The sequence below is a fragment of the Pungitius pungitius genome, chromosome 7 (assembly GCF_949316345.1).
Source record: "Pungitius pungitius chromosome 7, fPunPun2.1, whole genome shotgun sequence".
NCBI lineage: Eukaryota > Metazoa > Chordata > Actinopteri > Perciformes > Gasterosteidae > Pungitius > Pungitius pungitius.
The window spans coordinates 1,601,525-1,617,696 of NC_084906.1; the positions used below are offsets into that span (position 1 = coordinate 1,601,525).

The following is a 16,172-nucleotide window of genomic DNA, read 5'->3' on the forward strand; positions in this document are numbered from 1 at the left end:
GATGTGAAGATTGAAGCGATCCTGAAAACGGGGCATTGTGGGGATTTACATGGTACCAACTCCAACTAAAGGCGCGATGACAACACCGTAACTTCATCACTAGTTAAAGATTTATAAAACAGAAAAAACTTATTTCTGTGCATGTACTTGGATATTTGTAATCAATGTGTATTTCTTGGTGTTTTTTCTTTTAGGCCAGCTTGTTTTGATTGGTTACTGGCTTGGGAAAATTGCATTGTATTGCATTGCATTGTAATTCATGCATGAAACAAGCTGCAATTTAGCTGAACATGAAAATCAAAATGAAAAACATGTAAACAAAAGTACGGTAGGAACAGATGTTGGAAACGCAGCACTCACACATGCTCAAAGTGTATGAATTGATTTAGAAATGGTCAGATATCCAATATGCTCCAGCGGTTCTGACACATTGAACATGGTAACGCCACTGGGCTTCATCCTCACTCTTTTAATCCACTAACTCAGAAGGTCCTTTCTCAGTTACATATCACACCACCAAGAGCAAGAGCCAAAGCAAGCTGGCCAGGCTCAAACTAAACTGGGCTTTGTATTATTTGCTACTCTCAATACGGGACTTTAGTTAATCAACTTAAATTGCTAGTAGATACAAGACATTCATTCTTACTTGCAGTTACGTCATTAAAGCTCTGTGAAAGTCAGAATTTCCCTGAAATTAAATGAAGAGCACAGGTTTTGAATGTGTTTTAATTTAGCATTGCTGTGATTTCTGATTAGTTCCCTTAATGTGCAATGACCCAGCTTGTCCAATGCTAAGATGTGTTATGGATGCTATCCAGTCCGTTTCAGATGGCAACATCTTCTTTATAATTGACAAACCGGCCCACCACCCCACAAAGTCCTCAGCCCCTCCGGGGCCCACAGCTGAATGGCTATACTCGTATACTCTATGCAATGCAAGTATCAGATAACACTAGCATTCTGCAGTTGTATTAGCAGACACAATTTCAACACAGTGGGAATGTTGTTACTCGCTTTATGATCAACTTTTCCAACATCAATCAAGTCCTGATGTTCCCTGATGTTCGTCGTGTTCCCTATAATTAAATGTGTTCCTATTATAGGAAAAAATTAAATAGGCCTACGCCGTCCTCTGCACGATACTCTTGGAACCAAATAACTACAGACGAACAAAGAGAAAAATGGAAAGAGGGAAATAAACTCACGTTGGCCTTCCTGCCAGAAGTGTAGGGAGTGGATCTGGAAAAGAGGACAAGGGTATTTCTTTTTACAACAGGATAAACAATATTGGTCCCAGATTTTCTCTGCATAGGTTGCCAGAAACAAGGCAAGAATCAGTGGAGTGTTGCTGAAAGGAGCCAGATCTCTAGGAAGAAACGTCTTTTGTTTGTCACAAAAAGTGAGTGAAACAGGACCTTCATCGTCACATCTACGTTCGGGTACGTTTTTTTAGATCACAGCCCTCGCTCCTCTTACCGAATTTGACAAAGAGCACGCCTGTCGTGGACACCGTGCCCTGGGCGTTGCTGGCCACGCACTGGAAGTAACCCGTGTCGGTGGTGTCCAGGTTGCGGATGCGGAGGCGGGACCCGTAAGGCATGGATCGGTGCGAGATCCGCCGCGGCTCCTGCACCACCGGGGCGTCGTTCTTCAGCCAGCGCACGGAGGGCTGCGGGTTGCCGGACACGCGGCACAGCAGGTCGGCTGTGTGGCCCAGGGAGGTGGTGATGTTGTTCATGGGAGCTTCAAGCCGTATGAAGAACGACCCTGGAGGACGGAGAGGCGTGGGGGGGGGGGGGGGGGGGGGAATCGAGGAAGGAGACAGGGAACATTGCGTTACACGGGGCCAGGAGCACTTAGTCAGAGCAAGATGGAGAAGACATACGGCTGTTTAAAGTAGCAATAGTAGAGAAACTTTTTTGGGAAACGCAGTCAAAGCCCGGTTTTGAAAAGGCATTTTGTGGTCGCCACTGTGTTGACACCTAAACTCACTTTTCATGAAGGCTGTATGATGCCGGAGGGTTTTCCCTGGCTTTGTATCAGCGTATGAGACCAAATCCACCCAAAGACCCATTTTTGACTCGCACCTCTCTCACACCACAGATACAACTCTAATTCTGTTTGTGGACACACACACACACACTCGCTCGCTCCCAACATACTTAACAGAGTCAACATGAGAAGCCCACGTAATGAGCTCAGACCGGGTTGGAAAATTCTTTTTTGTGAGTTCAAAGAGACATTTTTCCACAAGGTGCGAAAAAAAAAAAAATGCCAATCTCGAGGGCCACCTAGAGTTTAATCTGAAGGAAAAATGTTAAACCTCTGGAAAGTGCCTTCAACCCCAAAACCAATCTTAGGTATGCAGAAATGCTCTTGGTTACGCAAACTGGCCAAAACAAACAGAGGTGGAAAAATACTGGGGAATATTAAATACTTGTCAGACAAACTTTAATTTGTGCGAGTCCCAAACATTTCAACCTTTACTATCTCATGCTTCCCAGCAAGGGTGGTCCCCAACAGAGCAGTGCTGTAATTTACAAAGTGGCTCCCTCCTAATCTCTGTAAATCCTCTGTTGATTACTAACGTGAACATACAGGATCCCCTAAATATCAAACTACCTGAGAAAATAAACCCACAATTCAGCAGGACTATCCTTTGATATCAAGCGGGTTTAATGTGTGAGCAGCTTTTTTCGTCAGATAAGGGGCAAATAAAAGGTCCTCAGACATGTCATTTACCCCCATTTGTTGAGGATGGCCCGTCCCAACATGGAGAGGGAGTCTGAGACTTTAGCTCATTTGCGGCCTGCAGCTGACATATTGTCATGAGGTGTGTAAAATGAGAGAGAGAGACGCATTTGTGAAAAAGACACATTTGTCTTGGCATACAGCCCCTGTGTGTCTAGGTGTGTGTGTGTGTGTGGGTCTGTGTGGGTTTACTCAAGCCTCAACACACACACTCACGTTGTCCTCCTCAAAACCGCTGGTTCAACACAGCAATGTGGTTTTAACAAGTGTGTGACAATACGAGGGGCCTCCCACCATCAACTGTACCACCACCACCACCACCACCACCCCGGCTCCTCCATTCTCACCCTCCTTCTCTCTGTCCTCCTTCCTCTACAACGGCCTCCCTTCATTGTAGTACAAGTACAGCGCTGCAGCCAGGACATGACTGGATGTTCCAAATGAAACGGAATATCAGGACAGTTTTACCAACTTTCTGTTACTTCTCTTCCTCCCATCTACTCACTTCTCTACTCCACTGCTCAGGTTATTTTAAGTGGACTTCCCAAACTGTGAACCCAAACATCTGTGCGCACCACAGTTCTGAACCACCTCAACAAGTCAACTGACTACATCAAGAACAAAAAGTATGTTGTATATATTAGATGAGAATAAATAAAGACGCCATGTTTTGTGCGGAGCGGGGAGGTCACATGAACAGAGTCGTTTCATTTCACCGTTTCATCAGTCGAGTTGGTGAAAAAGAAAATTGCGTTTGGAATTGTGGGCCTTCGCGCTCCATTAGCTGACGTAATAAGTGACCGCGCAGCAGTGGGGGGGGGGGCAGAAGAAACCAAGCGCAGGAGAGACGGCGGGAGACTGACAGGAGGGAGGCGAATGGGAGAGGGACGTCCCACCGATGCCGGTGCAACAAAACTTGCTTTGCACGAGTGTATCGTGTACGTGTACTGTCCCTTTAATGTGGCGTGCGACCCAATGGTCCCCTGTCATCAGCGCACGGTGGCTTTTGTGCAATCAAACACTCACCAACGCAGCGCACACAAGCTGCACATGTTCCGTACGGGTTACACAATGCCTTTTCATCTCGGCGGCCCCGTTGTACTTCTGTGTTTGAATACACGGCGTGGTCCATATTCGGGCGCACACACACAAGCACAGGGTTGAACCTGTACGAGGCGAGACACGGTTACAGAAACCCGAGTGGCTGCACAGCTAACCAAACACAGCGGGTAGAAACACTCAGGATCTCGGGCTGCCGCCGCGCCAGCGATGACTAAAGGTGATTTTCATTAAAGTTGGGACACCCTCCAACAGGAGGAGGGGGTAGAGGGAAGGAAGTAAAAGGAAGCCAAAACGTGGAAAAATGAAACAAAGAAAGACGTGGGAAGAGTGAAAGAAGGCCCCTGGGGAAATGGGTCTGGTACAGTGTCATCGCCCCGGATTTCAGCCCGATGCGGAGCCTTTTGTCAGGATGACGACTTCCTGCTACTGATGCACACCGATAGAGCCGCGGTGCCTGAAAGCTGTCTGCGTGGTCAATCAAAACCTTTCCTCGCCTGCAGACAAAACAGGTGGCACAATCACCATCCATCCATCAGATAAGGAACAGATGTTAGTCATGGTGCTCAACACACACACACACACACACACACACACACACACACACACACACACACACACACACACACACACACACACACACACACACACACACACACACACACACACACACACACACACACACACACACACACACACACACACACACACACACTAGTATTAACAGTGTCTATCTAGCTTTGCATTATTTTGCTGCGGAAAAACAAAGCTGTCCCTATGATTTGTTTGGAAACACTCCTCGTTGTATTTATGACCTTTTTAAACATCCTCGATTGGTCACCATAATGATTATTTTGACTAAACTGCTTCAATCAAATCTCTTGTTGAGGCCCTTCCAAGTCGGGGTATCTTTGCGGGAGAATGGGCGGATGTCGGCCCTCCAAGCCCGAGAAAAACCGAGCCGAGGGGGGAGGGGGGGGTAGATTTAATTGGTAATGCTGTGGACATAAAGTCGTGGAGCCCATTGAATTGTTCCCGTAGGAGAACAGCAGTTTCAAATGCTCCCTTTGCTGATGTAGACCCTCCCTTCCAACAAAATAAGAAATCTTGTTATAGAATCTTTACTGATGAAGGACGAGAAGGAATCCTCCACCCTCGCGGACTTTGAGGCTCCACCCGACCGGGCGAGGGTTCAGGGCCGTGCCACTGTGAAGCCGTCGAGTGTTTGCGCTCTGCATGAACCCTTTCCGTAAGTCAGCATTTCCGTGATGTCAGCGTGCTTAATCACGGAAAGGGTTCATAAAGGGCTCCCTGCTCGCTCCCTCCGCTCCCAATTTGCTTGTTGCTCCCTCGCAGAGAGCTAAACACTCAACAGCATGCCCACTGTTTAAGGCCTTGGCTCCTGAATGGTGGAATGAGCTAACCAGTGACATCAGGACAGCAGAAAAGCTCAGACAGCTTCCGACACAAACTGGAAACACACCTCTAATGACTGTACCTGGACTAGTTAGCACTTTGTGAAATGTTGTCATCGAAGCAATTATGACCACAAAAAAAAGAAAAAAAAGAAAACACAATTACCTCTGATTTTATGAGAAAAGAGCCTGAGAGACGTAAAAAGTGTAAAACAAATAACCTCCATTGTGAATGATATTTGTGGAGGTTGCCTGGGTGACTGGCAGCAAAGTGCTGTCCCATTCACAATCACTCAATAGCCACGGTGGTTTCCAGGAGCAGTTTCTTTTTTTTTCACCAGGTGAAGTGGAAGTTAATCTAGACCTGTATTTATTTGCCATGCCTGAAAGGTGCCGTTGGGCCCTGAACCTCCAAGCGATCTGGGGCACTTTGCACATTTGCCAACAGACGAAGATGGTTGTTGATATTTATGTGTTTATGTGTGCATTAGGGCGTCAACACGCATGTTCCTTCAAAGCGTTGCACATGTGCAAATATTCACGTAATTAAGAACATCAGCGTGTGGGACATTATATCGGAATGTCAGGAATGTTTTGTATTGCTGAATTTCATTTCAGACACGTTCAACGCACCATGTGTTAATTACACTAATACAACATAATTGATTGCTTAAAAGAGATGCTGTCAAAGTGATTATTGTGACGCTTTGTGTTTGAGTGTGTTTACGTGTGCTTTTACCATCACTAGAGCTGTTCCATGAAGTGGCAGCTATCACACTGGGGTCTTGGGAAAACTCAGACCCTGCAAACAGAGGAAATGGTGGACACTATTAGCGTGCTGCTTCACCACCACTCTCAATGGCCATTTCTCTAGGAGCATCAAAAACCAAGAAATTAAGAATAAATGTAGAAAGGCAAGTGGGAAAATATCTGTATTTCAACATCCTTCCCAAGTACGGATTAAAACACTGGAAATGTGACAGGCGGCCAATTTATTGTGAAAACATTACACAATCTTAAAGTGATAATAAGTTCAACTTGCAAATGCAAATATGACAATGGAAATGTACCAAAACATGACACAACAAGAGCTGGGTGTACTCTTCATTTAAGACAAGTAAAGAATAAATAACTGGCAAACATCTGGCTCAAATGATAATATTCATTTGAGAGATGAAGCCACACCCCGATGTAAAAGACACAGACAGTTTTCTATCTTAAACCAGGTGATAGCATTGCACATTCGCTGGTGCAGATCAAAAGGTCCTAATGTGTAACAGGGAGCCTATCAGCGAGCCATGTGGACCTAATGCTGTGTTATTACCAGCTGACGACAGAGCAGGCCTCTGCTTTTCATTACAGGGGAAAGGAGACAGAAAATGGGCTCCAGTGTGCACGGCCAAAGGGGGGGTCAAGAGGTGATTCCTGTCAAATGAAAAAGCTTGCAGGACTTAAATATGTAGGATTGACCCGGATGGGACCTGGAGCAGTTTTTATCTTTGCTGATTCTTTGGACATCAGAAAACTGACAAACATGCATGTGGTATTCCAGAGCTACGAAGAGTTCTGCTTTCCAGGCCGACAGAATGTGTGTGTGTGTGTGTTTAGCTTGGTGCAGGCTGGGATAGTTTAACATGCCTAAATGCAAGCATGCCCACTGACTCAACTGTTCCACACTAAAAACCTACATGCAAACCTGTGCTTCCATACACGTACTGCTCTTGTTCAATCAATTTGTGAGTTTACAACTTAAAGACATTATTGTCACGTGTGTGTGTGTGTGTGTGTGTGTCACACGCAGGGTGAAAGTCTGCAGTGGGGCCAGGCGCCCGACACGGCGTCACGTTAATTGAGTGAGAATGTGCTGTTTCACACGTGCTGCGTCAGGATGGTGATGACTGTGTGGTGGTGCTTGTGAAAATGAGCTGTGTTAATGAGCAGCTCTTTGGGGCCTCCGCACCTGTTTAGTGAAGGATTCCCGAGAGCTGGGCAGCAGGGTCACAACAGCAGGCCGGCAGCTTTGTGAGGGTCAAGATTCTTACAGATCTGTAGCAACACCAGGGGGCTGATCTATAATAAACGTAGGTGTGAATATTATCTGGTTTTTAAAGTAACGGCTAAGAAGCTCTGTTAGTTATATTGTTTCATATGCTTCGGAGTTGGGTTAAAAGACAAAAAATGACTGTCCAATAGAGGGGCTGGACACGATAATACAACAAGGGAAGGGGAAGGACGGGGGAAGTTGATATACTTTTAAGGAAGAATTGAAAAATATATGCTATTTTCCAAACTATGTTGTGTAGGTCTTAGGGTTGCAAAGGGAATTTGAGAAATTTTGACTGCCAAAAAAAGGGGGGGGGGGGGGGGGGTGATCATAGGGAGTACACTATTTTATTCAACGTTCATGTTCTTGTTGTTGTTGAAAGAATAATTCTACTCACAAATGGATTAAGTCAAAAATGTGTATGTTTGCAAGTACGTCTGCTTGTGACAAACTGCTTAGCAAAGTATTGTTTTGTCTTATCTGACTAGGTAAATACATTAACATTTTTAGTTTATTCCCCGTTAATTCCCATAGAAAGTTTCCAAATTTGAATATTCCCAGAATTTAGCAACCCTAGCAGGTCTACTATTACGGGAAAAAGTTTTGAAATATGATTTTCATTTCTATGACCTTTTCAGATAAGATGTCTCACTAGACAAGAGGTCATTCCCTCATTTTTCTTCAACTTCCCTCTCCTCCATTTGAATGCTCCAGTATTCAGGTCACATCTGTTAGTTCTCTTTCATTGAGACAATCATCTGGAATATGTGGGATGAACTACAGAGTCATTTTGAGATTAGCTTTATAAGGTTCGCAGTAACAGAGGAAAGCAATTGTGTGAGGCCAATTTGTTAATGAGGGCCTAAAATAGGCCTCCATTAAAAGTGCTTGTGCCAGGTTTGATGTTGCCATTGTGCTTGTGGCCTCTGATTGGATGTTAACTGGATGGGTATTTTTTAACCTTTTAGCTGCTTGTCTACCATTTCACATGATTTCTATTCTAGCTGCCAAAAGTCAGATTCCCCCAATCCATAAGTACCCTGATTCCATCTCAGCCGATTGGTTTATGTTAAAACGACATTCATCTCAACTGTACATTTACAGTAATTTCCAAAGAAAAGCTATAAAACCTGCATTTATTTCCATAGCACGTCAGTAGTAATGTGTCGGATTGGGTATTCTGTGTGTTTTACAAACTACAATACTGAATAGGGTTCCCTTCTGGGCGGGCATTACATATTTATTAGAGCTGAACGTTTTAGATTCCTCTGCTTCCATTTGCAATGGTGTGTCACTCAATTGTTATTCTAACACAGAGTTAATTAGTGAAATAAAAGTGCCTTTGAGAAGCCCGGACATCACTTCCAGCTCCATGGGAGCAGCCTCTGATGCTCATCCAGCTGTGTTTGACTTATGAGGATAAAAATCACACAGGGAAGTGAAGCTTCACCCCAATGCAGCTTTGAGAACTTGGTGTGGCCTTACTGTTAAACGCAGCATACAGGAATTAGTGTGGAACCACAAACTCAAAGTAAAGGAGGCATCGAGAACGAGGGTGAAGCTCAACCAAATCAGAAATGTTCAATGTGAGTGGTTATGCATAGCAACTAATGTGCTGTTATATGGTCTGGGGGGCTGTGTTTGGAGCCAGGGTGGTTAGTGTGGTGAGTGGGAATGATGTATGACCTCCTCTGCTCAGCAATTAGGGCCTCCTCCAAGGGCCTCCTCCATCCCCATTAGCTGGAAAACTGACCCAACTCTGGGGGTCATCTGGAAGAACAGCAAACCCCGCCATCTTTGCCGTACAGTCGCATGCTACTTCAGTCGCTTTCTGTCTGTCTCTTTATCCAGTTTGCTCATTTGTCAAAATGAGCAGAAAGTGTTTTGTGATTTTTGAAAATAAAGATGATTTCAAGGGAAAAAGAGAAGCACAGCGTGAGAGAGAAGAAAAGTCAGGAGAGAGGAAGACCTAGAAAAAGATGTTTCAAAGAAGATTTGGAAAATGTGAAAATGCAGAAGAAAAAAAAAAAATAGTCTTTTTATGAAGTGGGCTTCTGTCCAACCCGCCTTGTGTTGGCTTATACTGGTCATAATGGGCATCCCAGAGGCAAGGGACGGATCGCCAGCTAGACAATAACATTTTAATATGAGTGGTCCCACTTCATTAGGTAAAACCTGCACAACTTGCTATGGATTTTGGGGTGTATTCTTCTCGCTTTGGTATGTTACAAGCTGCAAACGTATAAGCCAGTTTATCTAAAGAAATACACACTCAAAAGGAAGCCAGAACTAAATGTTAAGCCTAGACAACTACGCCATGTAAAGTAGATTAAGAAAACAGGCTGGTGGATGTACCACACATTGCTTGGGAATTGACTTTACTGCTGCCTTCAACTATTTCAAATGTCGGCACTAAGCTGAGATTCAGAGGATGAATGGAGTGGACTAAAAGGGGGGGATTTTGGCCAATGTCCAGTATATATAACTCCACCTGTGCGTGCAGCTGTTTGTTCCCAGGCGCCACTGGAGCATATGGAGGAATAAAAGCAGGCCCAGTTCAGGGACTCCGTGTACACCTGAGGACACCATAGACCAAAAGAACTGCTGACACACACACACACACACACACACACACACACACTACACTGCCACAGAATGTTGTGCTCTGTAACCTTATAAGTTCACAGGAGAGAAAGAGAGAGAGAGAGAGAGAAAGAGAGAGAGAGAGAGAGCTAAATGAAAAAGGTGGTTTTATATCAGAAGGACAAAAAAAAACAAGACCAAGAAAGAATAAGTTCTTCTCTTAAAAGAAGTTTTATTAGTTTCCAAAATGAAAAAAAAAAAAAAGATATTGGATCCTCTCCAGAAATCACAGAGCTGAGCCGGTGGAACTTTTCATGCAACATATACTACATGCTTTGGAAAGCAGCATAACATTTGGAATTATAATTTGGCAAGACCACAACATTCTTCATGAATGTTTGAGGGATCTCTGGGTCTTTGGGTCAAACTTGACTGGTATTTAAATAGTTATCAAACACTATGGAGCGCGAGCAAGCTGAGATCTTTTGAGGGGAACGTGTAGAGTTCTCAGTGAAAAGGTTTATCTATTACTAAATATTTGTACACTACACACTGGTATAAGTGAAATGTAGACCAATCGCAGCATAAGCCATCACATTAAATCTGAACCCCTCAACCACATGAGAAGGTTGCAAAAAAAGAAGAAGAAGGAAAGTCGAGCACACTAAGAATAAAGCTGACACAGGCCAACACGAGCCGAGAAGGTTCCTTTAAACAGCACCGTGCTACTTCACTGAAGATCATCTCACAGCGGCTGACACCGCCAACTGTCACTACCCAGCATTCCTCAGTCCATGGTGGTGAGCATCCATGCGGACAGACACTGAATCCTTACACCCTCTTTGAGTCGACGCGTTCACACAGATGCATCGGTGGGGAACTGGTTATCCATGTAGTTACAATGTGAACCAGCAACTCAACATCACCTCCCAGTCTCCACCACCACAGCACAACGTGAGCCGAGGGGGAGGGGACTCCCACTGTGTGAGCTGAAACCCCGGTGTAGCTTGTCTCGCTCACACGGCCGAATTGGCTAGCGCTGGTCACATGACCTTCACACCTCAATAAACTAGAGAACCTTGCAGCTCATCTGTTCTCACCGGACAGCTCCGGTGGCAGTGTGTGTGTGTGTGTGTACGTGTGGAAGCGCTCAGGATCCCTTGGCGTTACCTGCAGAGGTGTCAGGGGGATGTGGATGGAGTCGTCACACCTGAATGGATGCGTGTCACACAGCAGATTTGCTACTTCAATGTTTTGTGCGCGATGAGGTCTCTTCTTGTTTCATGGGCTCAGGTGTGGAATGTAAGATTTGAGACCTAACGCTGTGTGTGTGTGTGTGTGTGTTTGTGTTTGTCTGGTGACATGAACGCAGCCACGACGTGACTTTTCTGTAAACAGTGTATCAGGTGTGCCAACAGTGTGAGTAAGACACATGCCGCGCTGCATGTCTGCCTGTGCTTGTGAGTTGGACAAAAACCTGAGTGTGTGTGTGTGTGTGTGTGAGTGTGTGTTATCAGGTCACTCCATAAGCCCCCTGCCAACATTCCTAAATTCTTTGAGGATGACAAATTCAACAGCAGAGATGGAATCTGGGGATACCAGCATAATGCCGCTGGCTTTCTAACGTGACTTGGATTTAGACATCATGTGACTACACTTGAGCAGTTTCTTTTTTACGTCTGTATTTCCTCACTTGGAGGGCTGACTTAAGAGAATATTTAAACCAGACACTATTAATGCAACTCAGAGTGTGGTCATCCGATGCTTAAGATATATTTGATTTACAGTACAAGTCAAAGGTTCTCATTGAATTGAATGAGAAGGTGTGTCCAGTCGTTTGTACTTGTACCGTAAATGAAGCACAGTTATGATGTAATTTAGAAAAATGAATCCAGAAAGCCATTGTCATGATTGATTTCAAGGCATGAATGATTTCACACACAAAAATAAATAGTGCCATTTAACTGACCCGTTTCCATTCATATAACCATAGGGGTTGAAATGAGAGGAGGGGATATACTGTAGGGACCAAGACAGATGAAAGCCAGAAAGAAACAGCATGCTAACAAGAACCATTCATTTGAGATATCAAGTTATTCTTATTCTTTGGTTGTTCCAGCTCTACATTGGAGGTCTGGGCCAGCAACAGAGAACCTCTGGGCCATTTCAGCACGCTTCCCGTCAATCTCAGCAACGCTCTGAGGGGGAACCTCTGCTTGTCCACAGTTAAGAAAATAAGCCCCGGCATTCCTCCACTTGTTTGGACAAAAAAGTAGCCGGGCTAATGAGGAAGACAGGCGGGTTGAGGAACGAGAGGAGGAGGAAGAAAGAGAAGAAGACAGGAAGGGACGAGAGCGGACACAAAGGAGTCACAGCATCCAAAACCACTTTCTCCACTGCGGAGAGATCACCTTCAGATGACTGATTGCACGTTCAAGACAAATCGTGCATCCTCACTCTTTATAAAGTTGATTTTTGGATAGCGACTTTAAAAAACGACTAACTGAATATGTTTCGAAAGATTTGGCAAACAAGAATGCGAGTCTTGCTCTGTCAATTCAATTTGTATTTATATACCCACAAAACTTTGAGATACGGTTGGAGCTTGCAGAAAACGAATGAACTCCACTGGATACCTCAGCGCAATCATATTTCATATTGAGATGACACTAAAACGCTAAATTAACAATAAATATATAGTACTAAATGGAAAAAAAGAATACAGCTTGTTAGAGGGAAGATTTGGGTGATTCAGGGACAAAATAATTCTTTAATGAGAATGATTTGTCGTACGGGATTCTTTTCCTCCCGGGTTAAGTGAAGAAACAGCTGGACCAAATAATGTGTGTGTGTGTGTGTGTGTGTGTGTGTGTGTGTGTGTGTGCTGTAGAGAAAGGCTCCCTGATTATGATCTCTAATGTATGGAGGAGGAATGGCAGGGACACCTGCCCAGGAAATATATAAAGTAAGAAGAGCAAAACCAAACTCGAGAGGAGACGTCATACTGATGATGAAACTTGTGAAGAAGGAAACACAATGTAAGATTTTCAAACTGCCTGCTGGGAATCATCAGGAGAAGAATAAATTTTTGGCATGATGAGGAGACGGAGACATAAACAATAGAACAGCTTGGAAAAAATGTGAATGCCGATCTGAAGTAGAAAAGAACGTAAATTTGATTTCACGTTTCGGCGTTATATTTAACTTCTCCAACCTCCCGTAAAGCAGAAAAGTGGGTAAATAATATCTAAAATTGTATTGGTAAATCCATTTGGCAGATTCCTACTGAAACCCACAGTGCAAATGAATATTGTTTTGGTGAAAGTTAAAAGTGTGTACTCCTATATCTACAGTCTCACCATTTGTAACTTGCACCAAGAACAAATTTATTGTGATACATGATCATTAAAGTGGGCGAAATACAGAAAAAGAGAGCGAAACGAAGTACGCCGCGAGAGACAAAGACGATCGCAGCTCCTCTCCCCGTCCCAAAGCGTATTCCCATCTCATTTCACCAGACGACTGGAGCGGGGGCTGACTGAGCATCACCTCCCCCGTCCTCTCAAACACACACTTCATAACTGATCCACCTCCACCCCAGACGATGGAAAGGAGGATAGGCAGATGTTGGGGCCGAGAAGAAGAAAGAGGTGTTAGAGGACCACTACAGGCACAAGAATCTCTAACCCTATGACCTCATTCCCTGTTCAGAATCTCACAGTTTGCAGAGATGAAATCTGTGCCCGGACTCCCGGAGTCTTAGAGCCGGCTCCTTTGGCTTGTCGTACGTTGTTATTGACACACAGAATGCGGGCACGCAGGAAGACCAGTCTTTCTTTCTCTGTGAAGACCCACGCGGCTGAGTCGCGCTGCGTGGCGCTCTAGCCCGCGCCCCCCCGCCCCCCCCCCGTTTGCGTCGTTGCCGTGGACGTGCAGTCAAACAGAGTTTGAGCAATGTGAGGAAAATCGTTTCAATTGTAGGCGTCGGTGACTGGTGGAGGGAGGGAGGGCGTTTTCTAGTCCTTTACTTCCAATCCCTTTTTCATGAGACTGCTGTGCGGGAAGTTAAAGAGAGAGAGGGGGGCGGGGGGGGGGCGACGACTCCTGTCATTAGCTGGGCTTTGTGTGTGTGTGTGCGTCTCCGTCTGTGTGTGTGTCAGAGTTGGCATTAAGTCAGCGTTCTGTGGCCTTGATTAGACGTCTCTTTCCCATCTCCCGTTTACCAAGTGAGTCGGGGAATTACGCTGCTATTTGAACGGGCGTAATTGGGGACACATGCAGCCTTAGAGAGCTCCTCCCTCCCTCCATCTTTAGGTCAAAGCGGCAGTAAGATCAAATGCTCCCCTCAGCGGAGCATTCCTCAATAAAACAACAAGGAGAGGGGAGGCGGGGGGGTGAGAAAAAAAAAAAAAGGAGGGGGGAAAAAGGAAATCAAAATAGATGGGGCGAGACAGGCAGAGAGGAGAAGGAGGCGGAGGTGGAGACAGTGAGAGCATGTGGGACATGGTTTACAGGAGGATCGCTGGGCCCTGATCCTGGAGGTTCCTTTGGTGGATCAGAACTTCTTTTTTCTACCCCCCCGCATACCTTTACGTCATTAGTCCGGCCCGCCATCCTACACTGTATTATACCATGTAGGTCTCTCCCCTGTACACAGTGTCCAAAGTGTGCTTCAAAGCAAGAAAAGGCCCCGACGGGCCCCAGGTCTGGTCCCTGCTGACGTAAACAAGCCTCGCTCCTCCTCAAACGCCAAAAGACAAACAAGGGGGTTGAGAAATGGGCTGCTAGGCTACCGAAAGTCAGCCCACTTGAAATCTGCAGAGGCGAATGTGGACACAAAAATAGTTTGGATCAAAGCAACTGCTGCGAAACAGTATGGCCTCAGCAGAGGACAAAGGTGAAGGAATTTTCCCAGTTCTGTCCAAGCCTTTGATGATGCAGTACCATTCTAATGACGCACATCGTCCGCCAATGTCAGACTCATTTCAAAGGTTTCTTTTTTTGTCTTACGAAAAAGGCCTGAAATTGATGTGTTAGGTTGGGGAAACCATTTAGGGGATAAACTGAAGCCATTCGTCAGGTTTGAGGTTGAGGAATAGACCCGGAGAAATATGAGTAATTAAGCTCTCTCTCTCTCTCTCATGAAGTAGAGAAGGGTACTATTAATTCTACAGTTTCATATCTGTGTGTAGACGTACGTGGCCTGCCTTCTTGTCTCTGTGTGTGTGTGTGTGTGTGTTGTAAAGCTGCAGGCTGCAGACAGACCCTGGACTGTGTTGGACTCCAATCCTGCTGGATGGGATTCGTTAGCTCCGTGTGTCTGTATAACTACTATGAAACAGAATAAAGACTTTGAACCGAGCAGCCTTTTGGGCCGTGAAGACACAGCGTTTTGATTTCCCTGCAATGTCAGAACACGTGTCAGCATTAAAGAGGGAAGGAGATAAAAGGTGCACTACGACTTCATACTGTACAGTTTTCTCCAGGTAACAAATGGAGGTGGTGGAGGCAGTGAGTTAATTATCCTTCCTTCAAACCCTTACTTGACTAAAGCTGTGTCTAAATAGTGAAGGGCAAAGGAAAGAGTCAATGTGTTGTTTCAAAAAACCATGCATGGACCTGAAGACCATCTGGATTTAACAACTATTACTTGATGTGCACATGTCATCACTTTGTATGGAATGACCTTGATATAGTAATGAAGTGCCGCAACATATTTTGGTACAAAAGGCCTTTAAAGGCTTGTCACAATGTGAAAATAAGCTTGGGATTACTTGCAGTTTTTCCTGAAAAGGATGGAGAAAATATGGAGAAAATCAGCTCCTCCTTCAGTTTTCTACAAATCAGCCCTTTGACAGTAAGACCCCTTTACTTGGAACTTATCAGTTCAAAACGTTTCTGGTGCTGACTAAATGTTTGAGAGGTAAAGTCTAACGTGTGTCGTTGCAAACCCGACTAAACGGCAGCAAGTGCAACAATGTGACGCATTTACGAGTCGAATTTTCAAAAGCTAAGTAGAGCAATTACTGGGGAATCTGAGCGGCGCCAATGACACCGACAGAACACCAGAAAATAAACTCTCTTCATTCGCAATGCTCAGCATGGGGACTTTTGGGTTGTGTGAAATAGCAAAAAGGTAGCAATGGAGCACAGTGGTTTGCTACATTACTAATTTATTCAAGTTGACCCGTTGGAGTTACACAATAGTAGGTCTTAAATGGCTTATTCCTAATAAAAAAAACTAAACAAAAAACTGCTTTGTAAGAGTGGGGTTATATACATTGATAAAGTTTATTGGTGTTAAGCTGGAGATTGAATTG

General features: G+C 44.8%; 1 protein-coding gene across 6 annotated transcripts in view; it reads right to left on the reverse strand.

Annotated features, from left to right (window-relative positions):
- The window catches only part of ror1 (receptor tyrosine kinase-like orphan receptor 1), a 93,647-nt gene that overhangs the window by 23,539 nt on the left and 53,936 nt on the right, over window positions 1–16,172 (reverse strand). For 3 of the 6 annotated variants that reach the window (XM_062563265.1, XM_037470438.2, XM_062563264.1), the window contains exons 2-4: window positions 5,965–6,027; window positions 1,477–1,767; window positions 1,206–1,239 (exon numbers count right to left, since the gene is read on the reverse strand). In XM_062563265.1, the coding sequence (XP_062419249.1) occupies window positions 1,206–1,239; window positions 1,477–1,738 (296 nt within the window). In that variant the 5' untranslated portion in view covers window positions 1,739–1,767; window positions 5,965–6,027. Of the gene's footprint in view, window positions 1–1,205; window positions 1,240–1,476; window positions 1,768–5,964; window positions 6,028–7,185; window positions 7,546–16,172 lie in introns of those variants that run through there. The other 3 variants (XM_037470439.2, XM_062563267.1, XM_062563266.1) reach the window with 2 other exon arrangements.